Source organism: Stegostoma tigrinum, chromosome 3, assembly GCF_030684315.1.
Source record: "Stegostoma tigrinum isolate sSteTig4 chromosome 3, sSteTig4.hap1, whole genome shotgun sequence".
In the NCBI taxonomy this organism is placed as follows: Eukaryota; Metazoa; Chordata; class Chondrichthyes; order Orectolobiformes; family Stegostomatidae; genus Stegostoma; species Stegostoma tigrinum.
The window spans coordinates 88,717,849-88,736,872 of record NC_081356.1 but is presented as its reverse complement, the minus strand read 5'-3'; the positions used below and the strand labels follow the sequence as shown (position 1 = coordinate 88,736,872).

Here is a 19,024-nt window from a genome sequence, read left to right as displayed (position 1 = left end):
GCTGTCAGAATTACTTGTCCAGCGACATGATCACAATGCCACTACATTCCTGCAAAATTCCTAAAGTTATGAAAAGTCCCAAAAAAACAACTACATGCAAGTGATTATTATATAATAAAGTGAACACTGTATGCGGTTGTTTAAAGAAAACTTACTGGTACATATATTCTAAATATATTTTATAGCATTCATTGTCAGAAATAAAATGGAAGATAACTGTAAAAACACGTATTGTTCAGCAGTCATTTATAACTTACCATAAAGCTCGCATCCAATTTCTCTGAGCACAGTTAAGTTTTTCTTCATCTTCAGTATTCTGGAGTAGCACAAATGCTCTGAAAACATAACCATTTTTCTTAAAGAAAACAATTTTCTGTGAATATCATACCCTCAGTGGCATAGCAAGCAACACAGCTCATCACAAAATACTTATGCACTGACATGATCCAAATGTCTCGAGCAGGAACATGAAACATGCCATATTAAACGTTGGTTCCACATGCAACTGGTATTACTACAATGATGTCAGATCCCACACAGAAATCAGGCTTGAAAATCATTTTGTTCTTGATATCAATGAAGTGTTCTTTCACACAATCCACACCACCAACATTCTGGTGGTCACCGCTGACCACAAACACAACTGAATTTGCCATATAACTATAATGGCTGTAAGAGCAGGCAAGGCGCTAGGAATCCAGCACCAAGTAACTTACCTCATGACTCCCTGACCACCATCTACATGGCACAAGTCAGGAATGTGATGGAATAGTCCTCACTTGCCTGCATGAATACAGTCCAACCAACATGCAAACAGCTTGCTTGATTGGCACCATTTCTACAAACTTCAACTTTTTCCACGGCCAATACTTGGTTCACAGTGCTAATATCTGTAATGTGCACAGCAGAAATTCAAAGATCCTGAGACAGCACTTTCCAAACCTACAACAACCTCCATCTAGAAGGGCAAGGGCAGCAAATATGTGGGAACACCACCACTTGCTAGTTCCTCTCCAAGTTATGCACTATCCTGACTTGGAAATATATACCGCTCTTTCACTATTGCCGAGTGGAAATCCTGGAATTCCCTCCCTACAGCATACGGACTGCAATGACTCAAGGAGGCAGTTCACCACCAGATTCACAAGGGCAATTAGAGACAGAAAATAAGGCCAAGCCAGTGATGCCCACATTCAACAACTGATTTTAAAAAAAAATTCTGCAGATTCCCTTTTAATAAGAAAGTATAAGCTTATTGTGCAAAATCAATGGAGATAAAATAGTTTAAACCATACTTGCATATAACACAAGTTTGAAGATTTTTGAAACAGATGGTAAAATCAATTCCACTAATCCCAAAAGCATCCCTTCTCAATACTCATACAAGAATTCCCTTCTCTATCATACCCAGCTTTCTCTCCACAGATGCTGCCACACCTGCTGAGTTTCTTCAGCAATTTTGATTCAGATTTCTAGAATCCACAATTCTTCCATTTATTTTGGGTTTAACAATGGCTTAAATTCCCCATCTTGAGAATCTGCTATCCTGTTCCTTGAGCCTTCATAAAACTGAGTTTAGACTTTCCCAGCTTCAAATAGGCCATTCCAGGTTTTAACCAAACACTTTTGATCTCAAACATTCAAATTACTTCCTTACACTCAAATAATCTATTTCTCAAAAATTCAAACTTGTCTTTTATTTTGAACAGCAACTAGCTTCACATCTAGCTTCAGCCAAGACTTCTGCAAAACTGACAAACTGTAATCCAAAAATGTTCTTAAAGGTATGGATGTTTCCCCTTGCTCCAATCACTTACAAGTTAGTTAATTCTAGGCTAGGTCTGAGAACTTGCTCTTAGATTTTTAAGAAAAATGACAATGGATATAGAAATACCTACAAGTTGATCATTAAATCCCTTTAGACCAAAACCCACACAATTAGCTTAAATCTAAACTCTTAAATAAATTACATTAACTACATATAAATCACAAACCTCACATGACGTGGCGTGGGAGTGGGGGGGGGGGGGTGGGAAAGAGAGGAGCACGGAGGGTGGTGCCAGCATCGTGGTAATGTTACTGGACCAGAAATTCAGAATCTCAGGCCAACGTACTGAGGACACTGGTTTGAATTCCACCACGGCAAATGCGGAAATTTGAATTCAATGAAAATCTGGACCATAGCCATGGTCAATTGTTGCAAAAACCCATGTGGTTCACTACATCCTGTAAAAAAAAGAAAAATCAACCATTCTATCCTGGCCTGGGCTACATGTCACTTCAGACCAACAGCAATGTGGCTGACTCATAACAGTCTTCTGAACAATCAGGGATGAGCAACAAATGCTGGTCTAGCCAGTGGCACTCACATTCCATGAACAAATATAAATCAAAGGTGAAGCTGCTTCAAGTTAGAACATTGCCCTGGGGAAGTCTTGCAGTCTGAGAGGATTGGTTTTCCTTTCAGCTAGATGTGATTCCAACCACTCAAGTTAGTTAAATCTAGAGCAGGTCATATTTGTGACACAGCACATATGGCTACTTTGCACCCCTCAGCAAGATCTAGCAAGTTTAGCATATTTCTGCTTTTAGCAGGTGGGTTTTGCTGTACAATAAGAAAGCTAAGAAATCCTTTTGGGATATAAACTCTGTTTCTGGGCTGAATGCCGTTTCTCAGGACTGCATTGTTACACATTTTGCTTCAATTTGATCTGACATAATTCATTGCTCATGGCAAGGGTACTAGTCAGGGGTTGGAAACCTAACTTAAAGTCTTCCCTTAGCATGAAACAAAATGAATGTTTTAAATCCAAAATAAAAATACAATGGATACTGAAAACCTCAAAAAAAAAGACAAAGTAGGATTGGAACTACTTGGCAGGCCAGGCAGCATCTTGGAGGGGAAACAATTAAGATGAGAGGTTGTAAACCTGAAATTAAAATTTTCAATAGGCACATTATATGCAGAATGATACCTTGAGACTTGCTCACTCCTCTAATAAATAACACATTGAATTAAATGCTGACCAATGGAAAAAAAAAGTCATTTTGCGAATGTAAACAGGAAATCCTGTTTCTAAGTTTCCATACAAATTCTCCAGTGTTTTTAATATCGACAACAATTCTACTGCAGTAGCTCAAGAAGAAGCCTTATTGTCACCATCTCATTGCAAGCACAAGTTTTTTTTTGAAAAAAAAACAAACAAATAGTCTTTGATTAGAAATAATGGGAACTGCAGATGCTGGAGAATCCAAGATAACAAAAAGTGGGTTATCTCGGGTCTAGGCCTGAAACATCAGGTTTTGTGCTCCTAAGATGCTGCTTGGCCTGCTGTGCTCATCCACCCCCAGTCTTTGATTAGAACTTGACCTTCGTGCATAAATCAGAAAAGCATGTATTTTCATTACAGCTAGGAATATGGTGAAAAAATTCACATGCAATTGCAATTTTGAAAACATGGTAATAAACACATTAAAAAAACCGAGAATGCACAGAACTAATTTTGAAATAGGGAATACAACATCACAGCATAAAGGCCAAGAGCTTTGGGTGTTTGGAAATGCATGAAAAATTGAGAGAAGTTTGATGTTTTCTGGATTAAAAAAACACTGCCAAAGTGACGTGCAAAAAGTTGCATTACCAAACGAAGTTTTAGAGGACTGTTATCCCTATAATATTTTCCCGCTATGTCATTTGTTGGAAGTTTTGGGGAAGAGATAGTACAGTAAGATATTTGATAATGTAATGTTTTTGACTATAACACTAATCTCTGCCACAAATAAACTTTGAATGAATTTGTATCTATATAATTTATTGCATACAGGAATATCTCTCATTACTTTTATAATTCTCAAATGGTAATTTATTCAGTTTTCATATCCATCGTTTTAATTATGTCTTTTGCACAGCTTCCTTTGTCAGGTGACTTTATAAAATATTTGTTGAAAATATTTTTTCCCCCCAACTGAGAGAAGTATTTTCTGCTCCAGGTTATAAATTTTGCTTAGGTATATTTTCAAGTTTAGTGGTGTCAACTGCTCTCACTTATTGATTCCATGCCCACAGTCACTGGGGCATACTTATATTGTCTGACTACCAACTTGTAGAGGCAATGCCAAACTAAGCTTGAGACCCAGACTAACCACATGGACACCCATCTGTTGTGGCAAAGCTTACACAACAAAATGGGCTACAAAGTGAAGTTAAACAGAATCTGACAAAAATACATCCCTACCTGAGGAGCTCAATGTATTCTATTGCTCCCTTTAAGCAGTCAGTGAAATAATGTCACCTATTCCAACAGCCTTGAATGCACCTATACACGGTCACTGCCACAGATGTTAGATCACCCTTTGAGAGCGAACTCACAAATTGATGGAGTTCCCGGCTGTGCACTCAGATCCTGTGTGGGCGAGACAAGTTTAACTTTTCCTTTTGATCTGAAGTCCCCATATGGTTCAAAGAGACAACCATTGTTTCGGTGCCAAAGAAAAATCATGCAGCGTGCCTCAACGACAATGGTCTGACCTCCATAATTATGAAGAGATTCAAGAGGTTAATCATGGCTCATGTCAACTTCAGCCTACCAAACCGCCTTGATCCTTTGCAATTCGCCTACCGGCACAACAGGTCTACAGCAGACATCATTTCCCTGGCCCTGTACTCATCCTTGGAATATCTGGATAACAAAGACACCTATGTCAGGCTCCTAGCTATTGACTACTGTTCCACCTTCAAACCCATAATTCTAAACTGACTCATCAATAAACTGAGAGCTAGATCTTGGCTCTCCCTTCTGTAACTGGGTCCTCAACTTTCCAGCCTATAGACTGCAATCAGTAAGAATAGGTGACAGCACCTCCTCCACCATAATCTTCAACACCGGTGCCCCACAAGGCTGTGTATTCAGGTCCCTTTTATACATTCACGACTGCGTGGCCAAATTCCGCTCCAACTCCATTTACACATTTGCTGACAACACCGCTGTTTTAGAGTGGATATCAAAACAATGAGACAGAATACAGGGAGATTGAGTGCTTAACAGCGTGGTGTAAAGACAATAATCTCTCCATCAACATCAGCAAAACAAAGGAGTTGATCATGGTCTTCAAGAAACAGACTGGAGGACATGCGCCTGCTGAATAAACGGTGCTTAGGTGGACATGTTTGAGAGCATCAAGTTCCTGCGGGTGATGATCATCGAGAATCTGACCTGGTCACCCAAGTCGACGTGACTATCAAGAAAGCACAACAATCCCTCTGCTTCCTCAGGAGGCTAAGGAAATTAGTCATGCCCACACAGACTCTTCCTAATTTTTAAAATCAATGCAACACAAAGCATCCTATCTGGATACAATCACAGAGTGGTACGGCAACTGGTCTTCCCAAGACCACAAAAAACTACAGTGAGTTGTGAACACAGCCCAGTCCATCACACAAGCCAGCTTTCCATCCAGTGACACAATCTAGTCTTCCCACTATCTCAGGAAAGCAACCAATATAATGAAAATCTCCTCCCATCCTGGCTATACTCTCTTCCATCCTCTTGTGTCAGGCAGAAGATATAAAACATATGAACAGATTCAAGAGAAGTTCTTCCCGTTATCAGGCTTTTTAAATGGACCTCTCAAATGTTGATTTTGATCTCTCTGTACCTTCTCTACAGAGGTCACACTGTATTCTGCACTCCGTTTTTCTACCTCCATGTACGTAGTAAGATCTACCTGTATAGCACTTAAAACAACACTTTTGTCTGTATTTCTGTACATGCGACAACAATAAATCAAAGTCAAATTCATACAATAACACCAAATACAGCTGTAAGAATGGGAACAAAACAAATCACTGGAGATGCTCAGCAGGTCTGGCAATGTTGCTGGGGAAAGAAACAAATTTACGTTTAATGTTCAGAATGACTCTTCTTGGGAACTCTGTTCCAAAGAAGGGTTGTATCAGACTTGAAACCTTAACTTGGTTTCTTTCCTCAGGGATGCTGCCAGGCATGCTTAGCTTCTCAAACACATTCAGTTTTCATTTCAGATCTCCAGCGTCCACTGTACTTTGCTGTAATATAGTACTCACTCATGGCCTCATCCACATGCCTTTCAGATTCTTTTGTAGGTCGAACAGTAAAACCCTGGAGGTCTGCTTTGGGGTCTTAACCATTTATGACATTTATGAAGAACAGATTCTGGGTTAGAGAGTCACATATCCAATTTGGCAATGACACCAAAATAAGTAGCATGGTAAGCAATATAGCTAAAGGTATAACACTACAGAAATATTGACAGATTAACTGAATCTACAAATTTAGGCATGATCAGGGACTGGGTCACTATGTTGAGTGATAGACAAAGTTAGAGCTAGAACTTTCAGGAAATACTTTACATGCAGGTGTAACAGATGTTCGCAACTCTGCTCCAAGAAAGGCAGTTAATGTTATGGTAAATCAGTTTTAAAATCAGTAGTTATAGATCCCTGTTAACCAAGTATATTAAAGAATGTGGAGAAAAGGCAGGCATATGAAATTCGGTCCCAGAATTAGCCATGATCTCACTAACTGGTAGAACAGGCCTCAGCAAATAAATGGTCTATGTTTAAATGAAGCCACATACAAAAGGCAAGCTGTTTTAACTCATAGCAGGTAAACAAACAAAGCAATAACTTACATTTTGTGTGTTAAAAAGGCAAAATTTGTAGTTCTCTACATCAGTGAGTTCTTAGTTAACATCAACAAATTTATTACAAACCCACCGACTCCCACAGCTACCTGGACTATACATCCTCACACCCCAGTTCCTGTAAAGACTCCATTCTATTCTCTCAGGTTCTCCGTCTCCGTCGCATATGTTCAGATGAGGCCAACTTTGACAAGGGAGCCTCTGAAACGTCCACATTCTTCCTCAACCAAGGATTCCTTAGCTCAGTTGTTGACAGGGCCCTCAATCGGGTCCAACCTATTTCCCGCACTTCTGCCCTCACCCCTTCTCTTCCCTTCCGCAACAACGATAGGGCTCCCCTTATCCTCACCTACCATCCCACCAGCATCCACATCCAGAAGATCGTCAGACGCCATTTCCGCCACCTCCAGCAAGATGCCACCACCAGACACATTCCCTTCCCCTCCCCTCCCTTGTCCAACTTCCGCAGGGACCATTCCCTCCGGGACACCCTGGTCCATACCTCCTTCACCCCAATAACTCCCCATAGCCCTATGGCACCTTCCCCTGTAACCGGCAAAGGTGCAATACCGGCCCATTTACTTCCACCCTCACCAGTATCCAAGGGCCCAAACATACCTCCCAGGTGAAGCAACACTTCACTTGCACTTCCAAGAATCTAGTCTACTGCATTTGCTGCTAACAATGTGGTGTCCTCTACATTGGGGAAATGAAGCATAGACTTGGCGACCACTTCGCAGAACATCTACATTCTGCTCGCAAAAAAAACTCTGAGCTACCTGTTGCTTGCCACTTCAATGCACCACCTCACTCCCTGGCCAACATCTGTTTCTGGCTTACTGCAGTGTTCTAGTGAATCCCAACGCAAGCTGGAGGAACAACACCTCATTTTTTGCTTGGGGACCCTACAGCCCTCTGAACTCAATACTGAGTTCAATCATTTTAGAGCCTACACTCCCGCATGTCCCAGCCCCTCATCCCACACACCAGGCCTTGTTACCACATAGTAACTAACAACAAGAGATGTGTAGTGGCAGGCTAACAGTCCCCATTAACAACTATTCATCCTCCCAGCCTGATCATTAGCAACTCCTTTGTCTGTCTAACTGTCTTTTTCTCTCTTTGGGCTCTATCCTGTCGTTTACGTCCTACCCCACCCACTTCCCTATTTTCTGCATATAAACTGACATTTTCCCAGCCACCATCAGTTCTGAGGGTCACCAGACCCAAAGCGTTAACTCTTTTTTCTCCTCCACAGACACTGCCAGACCTGCTGAGCTTTCCAGCAACTTTGTTTTTGTTCAACAAATTTACTACTAACTTCGTGAATCTGCTACAAGGTTTCCCTGCAACTTCCTATTTAAAACCCAATTCATTTATGTATCCATTGTTAACTTATATCTTGCTGTGACCACAAGAAAACAGTAGGGTTTCTGGGACCAGGCACCTCCTAAAACAATGGATTTTTGTGCTGCTTTCCTTAATACAAAACTACTACTCTTACACAGTTTCCTGGTAAATCTCATAGGTTTAATTTAATTGAAAATCTTAAAACGGGTTTACTTAAACACAATTTGCAGTTACAGAATAATCGATGTGCATGAACTCAGTCAAGCATGTGGCTGCTTTGAATCCTCATGGTTGTTAGTCATGTAGTGTCATCCTGGTCCTTGGCTCATCAGTATACTCAGCTCTTAAATAATAACACAATGGGAAAAAGATTTTTACTAAGCCCCAAGATTTGCAGATGACACCAAAATTGAGGGTGTGTGTACAGCAAAGGAGGTTACCTCAGTGTACGACGGGACCTGATCAGATGGGCCAATGGGCCAAAGAGTGGCAGATGGAGTTTAATCTAGATAGATGAGAGGTGTTATGTTGGAAAGGTAAATCAGGGCAGGACTCATACATTAAAATGTAAGGTCCTGGGGAGTGGTGCTGAACAAAGACATCTTGGAGTACAGGTTCATAGTTCTTGAAAGTGGAGTCGCAGGTTAGATGGATAGTGAAGAATGGCATTTGGTATGCTTGCCTTTATTAGTCAATGCATCAAGTACAGGAGTTGGGAGATCATGTTGCTGTGTACAGGACACTGGTTGGGCCAGTATTTTGGAATACTACCTGCAATTCTGGTGTCCCTGCTACAAGAATTCTGTCGTGAAATTGAAAGGGTTCAGAGAAGATTTACAACGATGTTATCAGTCAGTGGATTTGAGCTATAGGAGAGGCTGAAAAGGCTGGGACTATTTTCCTGTTGTGTTGGAGACTGAGGGGTGACTTTAAAGAGGTTTATAAAACTTGAGGGGCATAGAAAGGGTGAATAACCAAGGTCTTTTCCCTGGATATCGGTGTCCAAAACTAGAGGGCATAGGCTTAAGGTGAGAGAGGAAAGATTTAAAACAAGGCACCTAAGGGGCAATGTTTTCACGCAGAGAGTAGTGCATGTATGGAATGAGCTGCCAGAGTAGTAGTGGAGGATGGTACAATTACAACATTTAAAAGTATCTGGATTGGCACATGAATAGTTTAGAGGGATTGGGGGGGGGGGGGGGGGGGGGGGGGAGAAATGCTGGCAAATGGGACTAGATTTAAGATATATGATTAGCATGGATCCGTTGGATCAAAGGGTCTGTTTAATCCTGTACATCCTTATAACTCTATAAGCTTATGAATTTTTCATTCTTTTGAAATTGTTGCTTATAGACAATATAAACTCATGAGGACTTAGGATTAGTAGGAACTTCACACGCTGGAGAATCCAAGATAACAAGGTGTAGAGCTGGATAAACACAACAGGCCAGGCAGCAAAGGAGCCAGAAAGCTAATGTTTTGGGCCTAGGCTCTTCTTGGAAAAGATCTATGCCTGAAATGTCAGCCTTCCTGATCCTCTGATGCTGCTTGGCCTGCTGTGTTCATCCAGCTTTACACCTTGTTATCTCATGAGAATTTATGCATGTTTGTTTCAGGGCATTCTTTCCACCAAGTTGAACAGACGGATTTTGTTTTTACACACAATCCCTACCTGTGATATGCCTCTTCTGCTTGTTTTTTCAGGCTTAGATACTCATTTAGATAACCCAGCATTGTGAAAGCTGTTGCATCAGTCTGAATTCTCTCTGTTCAAAAAAAATCAAATTTATTAACTGGTTCAAACAAATTTGCTACGCACAAGAATCCATTATGTTACCTCACCCAGGTTGTTTAACCACTTATGAATTAGGTCCTTTTCATTCACAATCTATTGCAAAACAATGAATTAACATAGCTTTCATTGAAATGGGCTCATCTTGCAGGTTACTGAAGCATGGTTGTAATTTCTACTACTTGGTCAATGGTAGCAGTGCGGAATTTATTATGAGATTATGCCTTGTTCCTCCACAGCTCTCTAGTACATTCTACTTTGAATGTTCCATAAGCCTCACATTTCACTGGAGACCCTCAAATGCCAGCATTTCTACATACCATTCCAGAGGCATTTGCCCTCAACTATACTGTGACAACTGCTTCTTACTGTTATAATCTCCCTCTCAATTACTGTTATTTCTCTGAATTCACAGTCATTTCATAACTGCTCCCTTTATACAAGAACAGTTCTGAAATTTAACAGCCAGACCTCTACTCATCCCAATTCATGTGACTTTGCTAATGCAATGATCTTGATCAAAGGAAGTCCATCTCAAACTACTTCCTTTTCATCCCTCATTACCCAAGTACTTGTAGTATCTCAAAATCCCATTTCCTCAGAATTTGCTCTTCAGGAGGAACAAACTCCCCAAGTTTCTTACAATTGCAGTTTTAATTTTAAGGCCTTTCATTTGTCAAACCAACTGTGCAGCTACTGATCTCAACAGTTCACTCACCATGATGTCTTTATGCTTAGTAAAATCCAAGGAGTGCATCTTGACTGCATCCACTGCAAAACTGTTTTTTACAAGCACCAGATTTGGGTTGACAGCATTAAGGACTATCTGGCTTCAATATTTTCTAATAAATTCACCAGAATACCAGACTGCAGAGATAATCTATGGTTTCTACTCTCTACTACCAATTGCCTATTCATATTTGTTCCCTCTACCTTCACATTCTGAAATAAGTGCAAAGAGCTGACGTACCTCCAAGATAATAAAATGTGAGGCTGGATGAACACAGCAGGCCAAGCAGCATCTCAGGAGCACAAAGCTGACGTTTCGGGCCTAGACCCTTCATCAGAGAGGGGGATGGGGAGAGGGAACTGGAATCAAAGAGGGAGAGAGGGGGAGGCGGACCGAAGATGGAGAGTAAAGAAGATAGGTGGAGAGAGTATAGGTGGGGAGTAGGGAGGGGATAGGTCAGTCCAGGAAGACGGACAGGTCAAGGAGGTGGGATGAGGTTAGTAGGTAGCTGGGGTGCGGCTTGGGGTGGGAGGAAGGGATTGGGTGAGAGGAAGAGCCGGTTAGGGAGGCAGAGACAGGTTGGACTGGTTTTGGGATGCATTGGGTTGGGGGGGGGGGGGGGGGGGGGGGGGGGGGGAGGGGAGAGAGCTGGGCTGGTTGTGTGGTGCAGTGGGGGGAGGGGACGAACTGGGCTGGTTTAGGGATGCAGTAGGGGAAGGGGAGATTTTGAAACTGGTGAAGTCCACATTGATACCATATGGCTGCAGGGTTCCCAGGCGGAATATGAGTTGCTGCTCCTGCAACCTTCGGGTGGCATCATTGTGGCAGTGCAGGAGGCCCATGATGGACATGTCATCTAGAGAATGGGAGGGGGAGTGGAAATGGTTTGCGACTGGAGGTGCAGTTGTTTGTTGCGAACTGAGCGGAGGTATTCTGCAAAGCGGTCCCAAGCCTCCCGCTTGGTTTCCCCAATGTAGAGGAAGCCGCACCGGGTACAGTGGATGCAGTATACCACATTGGCAGATGTGCAGGTGAACCTCTGCTTAATGTGGAATGTCATCTTGGGGCCTGGGATAGGGGTGAGGGAGGAGGTGTGGGACAAGTGTAGCATTTCCTGCGGTTGCAGGGGAAGGTGCCGGGTGTGGTGGGGGTTGGAGGCAGTGTGGAGCGAACAAGGGAGTCACGGAGAGAGTGGTCTCTCCGGAAAGCAGACAGGGGAGGGGATGGAAAAATGTCTTGGGTGGTGGGTCGGATTGTAAATGGCGGAAGTGTCGGAGGATGATGCGTTGTATCCGAGGTTGGTAGGGTGGTGTGAGAGAACGAGGGGGATCCTCTTAGGGCGGTTGTGGCGGGGGCGGGGTGTGAGGGATGTGTTGCGGGAAATACGGGAGACGCGGTCAAGGGCGTTCTCGATCACTGTGGGGGGAAAGTTGCGGTCCTTAAAGAACTTGGACATCTGGGATGTGCGGGAGTGGAATGTCTTATCGTGGGAGCAGATGCGGCGGAGGCGGAGGAATTGGGAATAGGGGATGGAATTTTTGCAGGAGGGTGGGTGGGAGGGGGAACCCCGCCACGGCCGACGGAACCCCGCCCATGGCCGACGACCTCATCGCTCCGCCACAACCTCCACAGCGAGCAACTCCAGAGGAGACAGCCACACTAAGCCCTGCCGCATCTTCACCATCCCCCAGACTCCCACTGACTGAGGACGAACGGTCAGTCCTTAGCAAGGGGCTCACCTTTGTCCCCCTACAACCACACATCAAGGAATACCAGTCACGGTTGGACATAGAGCAGTTTTTCCGCCGTCTTCGCCTCCATGCCTACTTCAACCGGGAACCTAACCCTCCTTCCACTGACCCCTTCACCCGCTTCCAACACAAGTCCTCCTCCTGGACACCACCCCCAGGCCTCCTACCCTCCCTCAACCTCTTCATCTCCAACTGCCGTCGAGACATTAACCGCCTCAACCTCTCCACCCCTCTCACCCACTCCAACCTCTCCCCCGCAGAACGGGCAGCCCTCCGCTCCAACCCAACCTCACCATCAAACCCACAGACAAGGGTGGCGCAGTGGTAGTATGGCGCACTGACCTCTACATCGCCGAGGCCAGACGCCAACTCTCCGACACCACCTCCTACCGCCTCCTCGATCATGACCCCACACCCGAGCACCAAACCATCATCTCCAACACCATTCATGACCTCATCACCTCAGGGGACCTCCCACCCACAGCCTCCAACCTCATTGTTCCCCAACCCCGCACGGCCCGTTTCTATCTCCTTCCCAAAATCCACAAACCTGCCTGCCCTGGTCGACCCATCGTCTCAGCCTGCTCCTGCCCCACCGAACTCATCTCCACCTATCTGGACTCCATTTTCTCTCCTTTGGTCCAGGAACTCCCCACCTACGTCCGTGACACCACCCACACCCTCCACCTCCTCCAGGACTTCCAATTCTCTGGCCCCCAACACCTCATATTCACCATGGACGTCCAGTCCCTGTACACCTGCATTCCGCATGGAGACGGCCTCAAGGCCCTCTGCTTCTTCCTGTCCCGCAGGCCCGACCAGTCCCCCTCCACCGACACTCTCATCCGCCTAGCTGACCTCGTCCTCACACTCAACAACTTGTCTTTTGACTCCTCCCACTTCCTACAGACTAAGGGGGTGGCCATGGGCACCCGCATGGGCCCCAGCTATGCCTGCCTCTTTGTAGGTTACGTGGAACAGTCCCTCTTCCGCACCTACACAGGCCCCAAACCCCACCTCTTCCTCCGGTACATTGATGACTGTATCGGCGCCGCCTCTTGCTCCCCAGAGGAGCTCGAACAGTTCATCCACTTCACCAACACCTTCCACCCCAACCTTCAGTTCACCTGGGCCATCTCCAGCACATCCCTCACCTTCCTGGACCTCTCAGTCTCCATCTCAGGCAACCAGCTTGTAACTGATATCCATTTCAAGCCCACCGACTCCCACAGCTACCTAGAATACACCTCCCAACCACCCTCCTGCAAAAATTCCATCCCCTATTCCCAATTCCTCCGCCTCCGCCGCATCTGCTCCCACGATAAGACATTCCACTCCCGCACATCCCAGATGTCCAAGTTCTTTAAGGACCGCAACTTTCCCCCCACAGTGATCGAGAACGCCCTTGACCGCGTCTCCCGTATTTCCCGCAACACATCCCTCACACCCCGCCCCCGCCACAACCGCCCTAAGAGGATCCCCCTCGTTCTCACACACCACCCTACCAACCTCCGGATACAACGCATCATCCTCCGACACTTCCGCCATTTACAATCCGACCCCACCACCCAAGACATTTTTCCATCCCCTCCCCTGTCTGCTTTCCGGAGAGACCACTCTCTCCGTGACTCCCCTGTTCGCTCCACACTGCCCTCCAACCCCACCACACCCGGCACCTTCCCCTGCAACTGCAGGAAATGCTACACTTGTCCCCACACCTCCTCCCTCACCCCTATCCCAGGCCCCAAGATGACATTCCACATTAAGCAGAGGTTCACCTGCACATCTGCCAATGTGGGTACTGCATCCACTGTACCCGGTGCGGCTTCCTCTACATTGGGGAAACCAAGCGGAGGCTTGGGGACCGCTTTGCAGAACACCTCCGCTCAGTTCGCAACAAACAACTGCACCTCCCAGTTGCAAACCATTTCCACGCCCCCTCCCATTCTCTAGATGACATGTCCATCATGGGCCTCCTGCACTGCCACAATGATGCCACCCGAAGGTTGCAGGAGCAGCTACTCATATTCCGCCTGGGAACCCTGCAGCCATATGGTATCAATGTGGACTTCACCAGTTTCAAAATCTCCCCTTCCCCTACTGCATCCCTAAACCAGCCCAGTTCGTCCCCTCCCCCCACTGCACCACACAACCAGCTCAGCTCTTCCCCCCCACCCACTGCATCCCAAAACCAGTCCAACCTGTCTCTGCCTTCCTAACCGGCTCTTCCTCTCACCCATCCCTTCCTCCCACCCCAAGCCGCACCCCCAGCTACCTACTAACCTCATCCCACCTCCTTGACCTGTCCGTCTTCCCTGGACTGACCTATCCCCTCCCTACCTCCCCACCTACACTCTCTCCACCTATCTTCTTTACTCTCCATCTTCGGTCCGCCTCCCCCTCTCTCCCTATTTATTCCAGTTCCCTCTCCCCATCCCCCGCTCTGATGAAGGGTCTAGGCCCGAAACGTCAGCTTTTGTGCTCCTGAGATGCTGCTTGGCCTGCTGTGTTCATCCGGCCTCACATTTTATTATCTTGGAATTCTCCAGCATCTGCAGTTCCCATTATCTCTGATACTATTGTACCTCCAAGATAAGACTGTTTTTCCAGTTCATCAAATCTAAACTCTTCCCTAGCCTTAAACGTCCATGTTATTGTAGTTTTTCCTCTCGTGTTCATTCCCTGCTTGTCTTGACACCATTTCTACCAAACTAGTAGTGTGCTGGCTCAGTGGTTAGCACTGCTGCCTCAAAGTGCAAGGGACTGCATTCGATTCCATTTTGGGTGATAGTCTGTGTGGAGGTTGCACATTCTCCGTATCTACATGGGTTTCCTCTCGGGATGCTCTTGTTTCCTCCCATAGTCCAAAGAAACACAGGTTAGATTGACTGGCCATGTTAACTTGTCTGTTGTGTCAAGGGGTGTGTAGGCTAGGTGGACTACCTGTGGGAAATGCAGGATCACAGGGATAGGATAAAGGAGTAGGGCTGGGTGGAATGCTTTTCGGAGGGTTGGACTCAATAGGCCAAATGGCCTGCTTCCACAATGTAAAGATCCAATTCTTTGATTCTAACTGAATGCCTCTTTTCCTACCTAGTCTGAAATCCTAGATGCTCTTTAAATTTTAGCTTATCTAAAAAATGTGCAGCCACTGTACAACACCACTAATCAAGTCCTACTCACTTATGTCTTTGCTAACTTCTGCTGGCTTCCAGTCTATATCCCAAAATCAAAACACTAAATCTGGTGCTTGAATCCTTCATAATCTCACCATTCCCACCTTTTCCAGCTCTACTGCTCAGTTGCTCTTTCTAACCCTCGTGCATCCTACATCCCTTCGACTCAATGTTGATTGTTGTGTATTCACGATGTGGAAGTGCCAGTGTTGAACTAGGCCGGACAAGGTCAGAAGTCACACGAAACCAGGTAATAGTCCACAGGTTTATTTGAAATCACAAGCTTTCAAAGCACTGCTCCTTCATCAGCTGAAAGCTTGTTATTTCAAATAAAAAAACCTGTTTGGACTATAAACTAGCATTGTGTATTCAACTGCCTAAGCCGAATACTTTGAAATACCTCTCCCTTAAGTCTGCCACACCTGTTCTACTTTGGCATTCCACCAAAACCAACCAGTTTTAAAAAAAATATGGATAGTCAGTTTCAAATATCTGGTCATTTGGCTTGATATCCATTATCACCTCATTATATCTTGGGAAATTTTCTATATTAAAGGTTCTATTTAAATGTTATTAGGAAGCTGTCATCAGACTAGTAATCCACAAAGATAATGTTCTGAGGGTATGGATTCAAATTCCACCACGGCAGATAGCAAAATCTGATCGCAATAACATCTGGAATTAAAGAAATAGTCTAATGAGCATCATGCAACCAACTGGTGATAGGTCATTACAATTTGTTTCACTAACACAAAAGAAATCTGCTGTCCTTATCGGATCTGGTCTACATAGGACTCCAGACATACAGCAATGTGGTCAACTCTGAACAGCTCTTTAGGTAGTTAGAGATGGGCAATAAATGCTGGCGTTACCAGTAACGCTCACATCTCCTGAATACATTAAAAGAAAATGAAGAAAGATTGGTCAATCTACCACTAGATCTCAAATACTACAATATTCTTGTAAGATTTTGTTATTAACATGTGTGACAGTTTTGCAATAGACTTCATTATTACATATTGCTAAGCCAATGTTAAATAACTCAGAATTTGGTACTGCATTCTTATTATAGTGGATCTATTCATAGTTTGGCTACAATATTAATGTTTCACTCAATTTATTTAGAAAACAAAAAGTTGTGCTCCAGTTCAAACATTTTACCATACCTGTATATTTGCTCATGACAACTTGTGCAGCAGATATTGCATTCATTTGTACAATGTTGTACTTGTACAATTCAGAATTTCTGTTCGATTTATCCTGTAGTGTTGTACACACCCAGTGTGCATAACCTTTGGCTCCTTCAATCTGTAAAAAAAGAGTTTTTTTTCTAAATTGTTTGGACAATGTAGAATTACAATAAACTCATCTTAATTGAAAATTGAACAGGTTAGACATGATTACATAGAACCAAAATAAAGAACAATACTTACATTAACACCAAGCTCTGTGGTATGTCTAAACAAATCCATTGTCTCATAGCTGCCAACAGCTTCAGCAATTAGTGCCTACAAGTTAAATAATTGGAAACTTAGACTACAAGAGGAAAAATAAGCATGTAACAAACTGAAATTTCTTCCAAGTATATGTCGAAAAAATTTAAAGGTAAAGCAAGTATAATATTCCTTCAAAGAGGATAAGCTAGTGTTATTATCAGTAATTAAACAACTAAACAGTGTAAGTGCATTCAAAATGTCTTTCAGAATGAAATTAAAGCAATGCAAAAAAGTGCTCATCCAGCACTACACCTTGTTATCTCAAAAAAGTATACACAGTTTATCGAAGTTCAACAACTTTATTAAACTTTCAGGTTACAGATAACCTCCGAAGAGAGAAATCCGAGATTGTGGCCCATGTGTAAAACAGTGAAGCAACAGATAGGTGCTGAAAAATAAAAGTTTTTTTGTCCTTGAGAGAATACTGTCATATTTGACAGATCATTTTCACCAACTTGAGCATCACAACACTTCTAATTCTTTAACTTCATATATCATACAAGTGTGATGTGTCTATGATTATTTCTGATGCTACAAACATAAGTCAAAGAATATGGGGAGATTAGCATTTATTTGATGCAAAGCTTATGCAGTAAAGTTGTCAGTGCTATAGGATTTGGATAAACTATGTATCATCAAACTGATAACAATTGGAAAATATTTTCACCTTCTTTCAAATAACATTAAATTGTAGAAACAGTAGAGATGATCTACCTGTCCAATCCAGCACATAACATACGATGGTTCCAGAGACTGGGCTACCTTAAAGGCTTCATGGGCAAGCTACATTAGAAGCATATGAAAATCACCAAGTAGTGAGACAGTATTAAAATAAGAATTAAATTTTTGAAAATATTAATAGTTTAATTAAGAATAGAAGCAACTTTTTCACAAGTATTATGAACAAATATTGAATATCTGCACAATATTAAGTATCTCCAGTTACTGTGACTATAAATCTTACTTTAGTTTAATTACAAGTATTCTCAATATTTACCTCAATATTTTCGTTCTTTAAATAAGTTGCTCCCAGGTTGGTCCAGGCCACTACATTCTAATATAAGAGATTATAATATTTGAAGATCATGTTTTTATTATTGCTGCTAAAGCTTTTGAAACTTATGGTATCAGAGTTTGTTCTGAATTCAAAGTTGCTTAAAATATCTTAATTTTAACTGCAACTATACAATGTCTTGTGTTTTTCTATACAGCTATGGTTAAGTTATAAGAAAGATACAAATGCATCAGAGTCCAAAAACAAGTTACTAGAATTGTTCCAAGTACAAGTAATTTCAACAGAAGGATAAAATTGAAGAAGTTGGAACTATTCTCTCTGGAGAGAAGACGACTGAGGAGAGATCTGATGGAGATTATGAAAATCATGAATGCACTGGACAGAGTGGTTATGGTGAAGCTGTTTCTGCTTGTAAGAGAAACAAGAATGAGAGGTCATAGATTTAAAGTGTTGTGCAAAAAAGGATAGGTTGATGTGAGAACAAAAACTTTTTCACCTCAGTGTCGGAGCTGCCCATATTGGAGACACACAAAATGGTGGATTAGTGATTAAAACAGAATTAAAACCTTCTCCAGCATTTAAGTGAGACAATAGTACCTTTGAGAAGGGGTTATTCCAATGCAAAAGGGAGCACTGCATGACCAACAACTGCAAGGAGTGTTAGTAGGAGACACAGTCTTGATTAAACATGCCCAAGGATAGACAGTCCGAAGATTTATAACAAAAATTGAAGGAGGGGGTAAACTTCTACCATAACAAACACAGATGAACTAGTGCGGTTGTGGCTCAAAGAAATTTGAGGGATCAAACAACTTCATTAAATAAATGATCAATTCCAGCCTCATGACTGAAAGGATGTTGTTCCATTAGGTGAAATGAATCAGTCAGAATAAGGACAATAAATCTCAGTCTAGGATACAGTCAGCTTAACTCATCATGCAGCTGTGAAAACAGCAGCTAAATTTATTTTTGCAGTAATTAGCTTTTTTCAAAGAAATTATTCACAATATTTAAAAATAGGTTCCAGTTAAAG

At 43.2% G+C, this 19,024-nt stretch overlaps 1 protein-coding gene across 7 annotated transcripts in view; it reads right to left on the bottom strand.

Moving 5' to 3' along the window:
• The window catches only part of skic3 (SKI3 subunit of superkiller complex), a 130,885-nt gene that overhangs the window by 34,861 nt on the left and 77,000 nt on the right, over positions 1 to 19,024 (bottom strand). For all 7 annotated transcript variants that reach the window (XM_048528389.2, XM_048528386.2, XM_048528387.2 and 4 more), the window contains 6 exons: positions 17,974 to 18,030; positions 17,691 to 17,759; positions 16,914 to 16,988; positions 16,647 to 16,788; positions 9,704 to 9,797; positions 258 to 335 (listed from right to left, as the gene is read on the bottom strand). In XM_048528389.2, the coding sequence (XP_048384346.1) occupies positions 258 to 335; positions 9,704 to 9,797; positions 16,647 to 16,788; positions 16,914 to 16,988; positions 17,691 to 17,759; positions 17,974 to 18,030 (515 nt within the window). The remainder of the gene's footprint in view (positions 1 to 257; positions 336 to 9,703; positions 9,798 to 16,646; positions 16,789 to 16,913; positions 16,989 to 17,690; positions 17,760 to 17,973; positions 18,031 to 19,024) is intronic.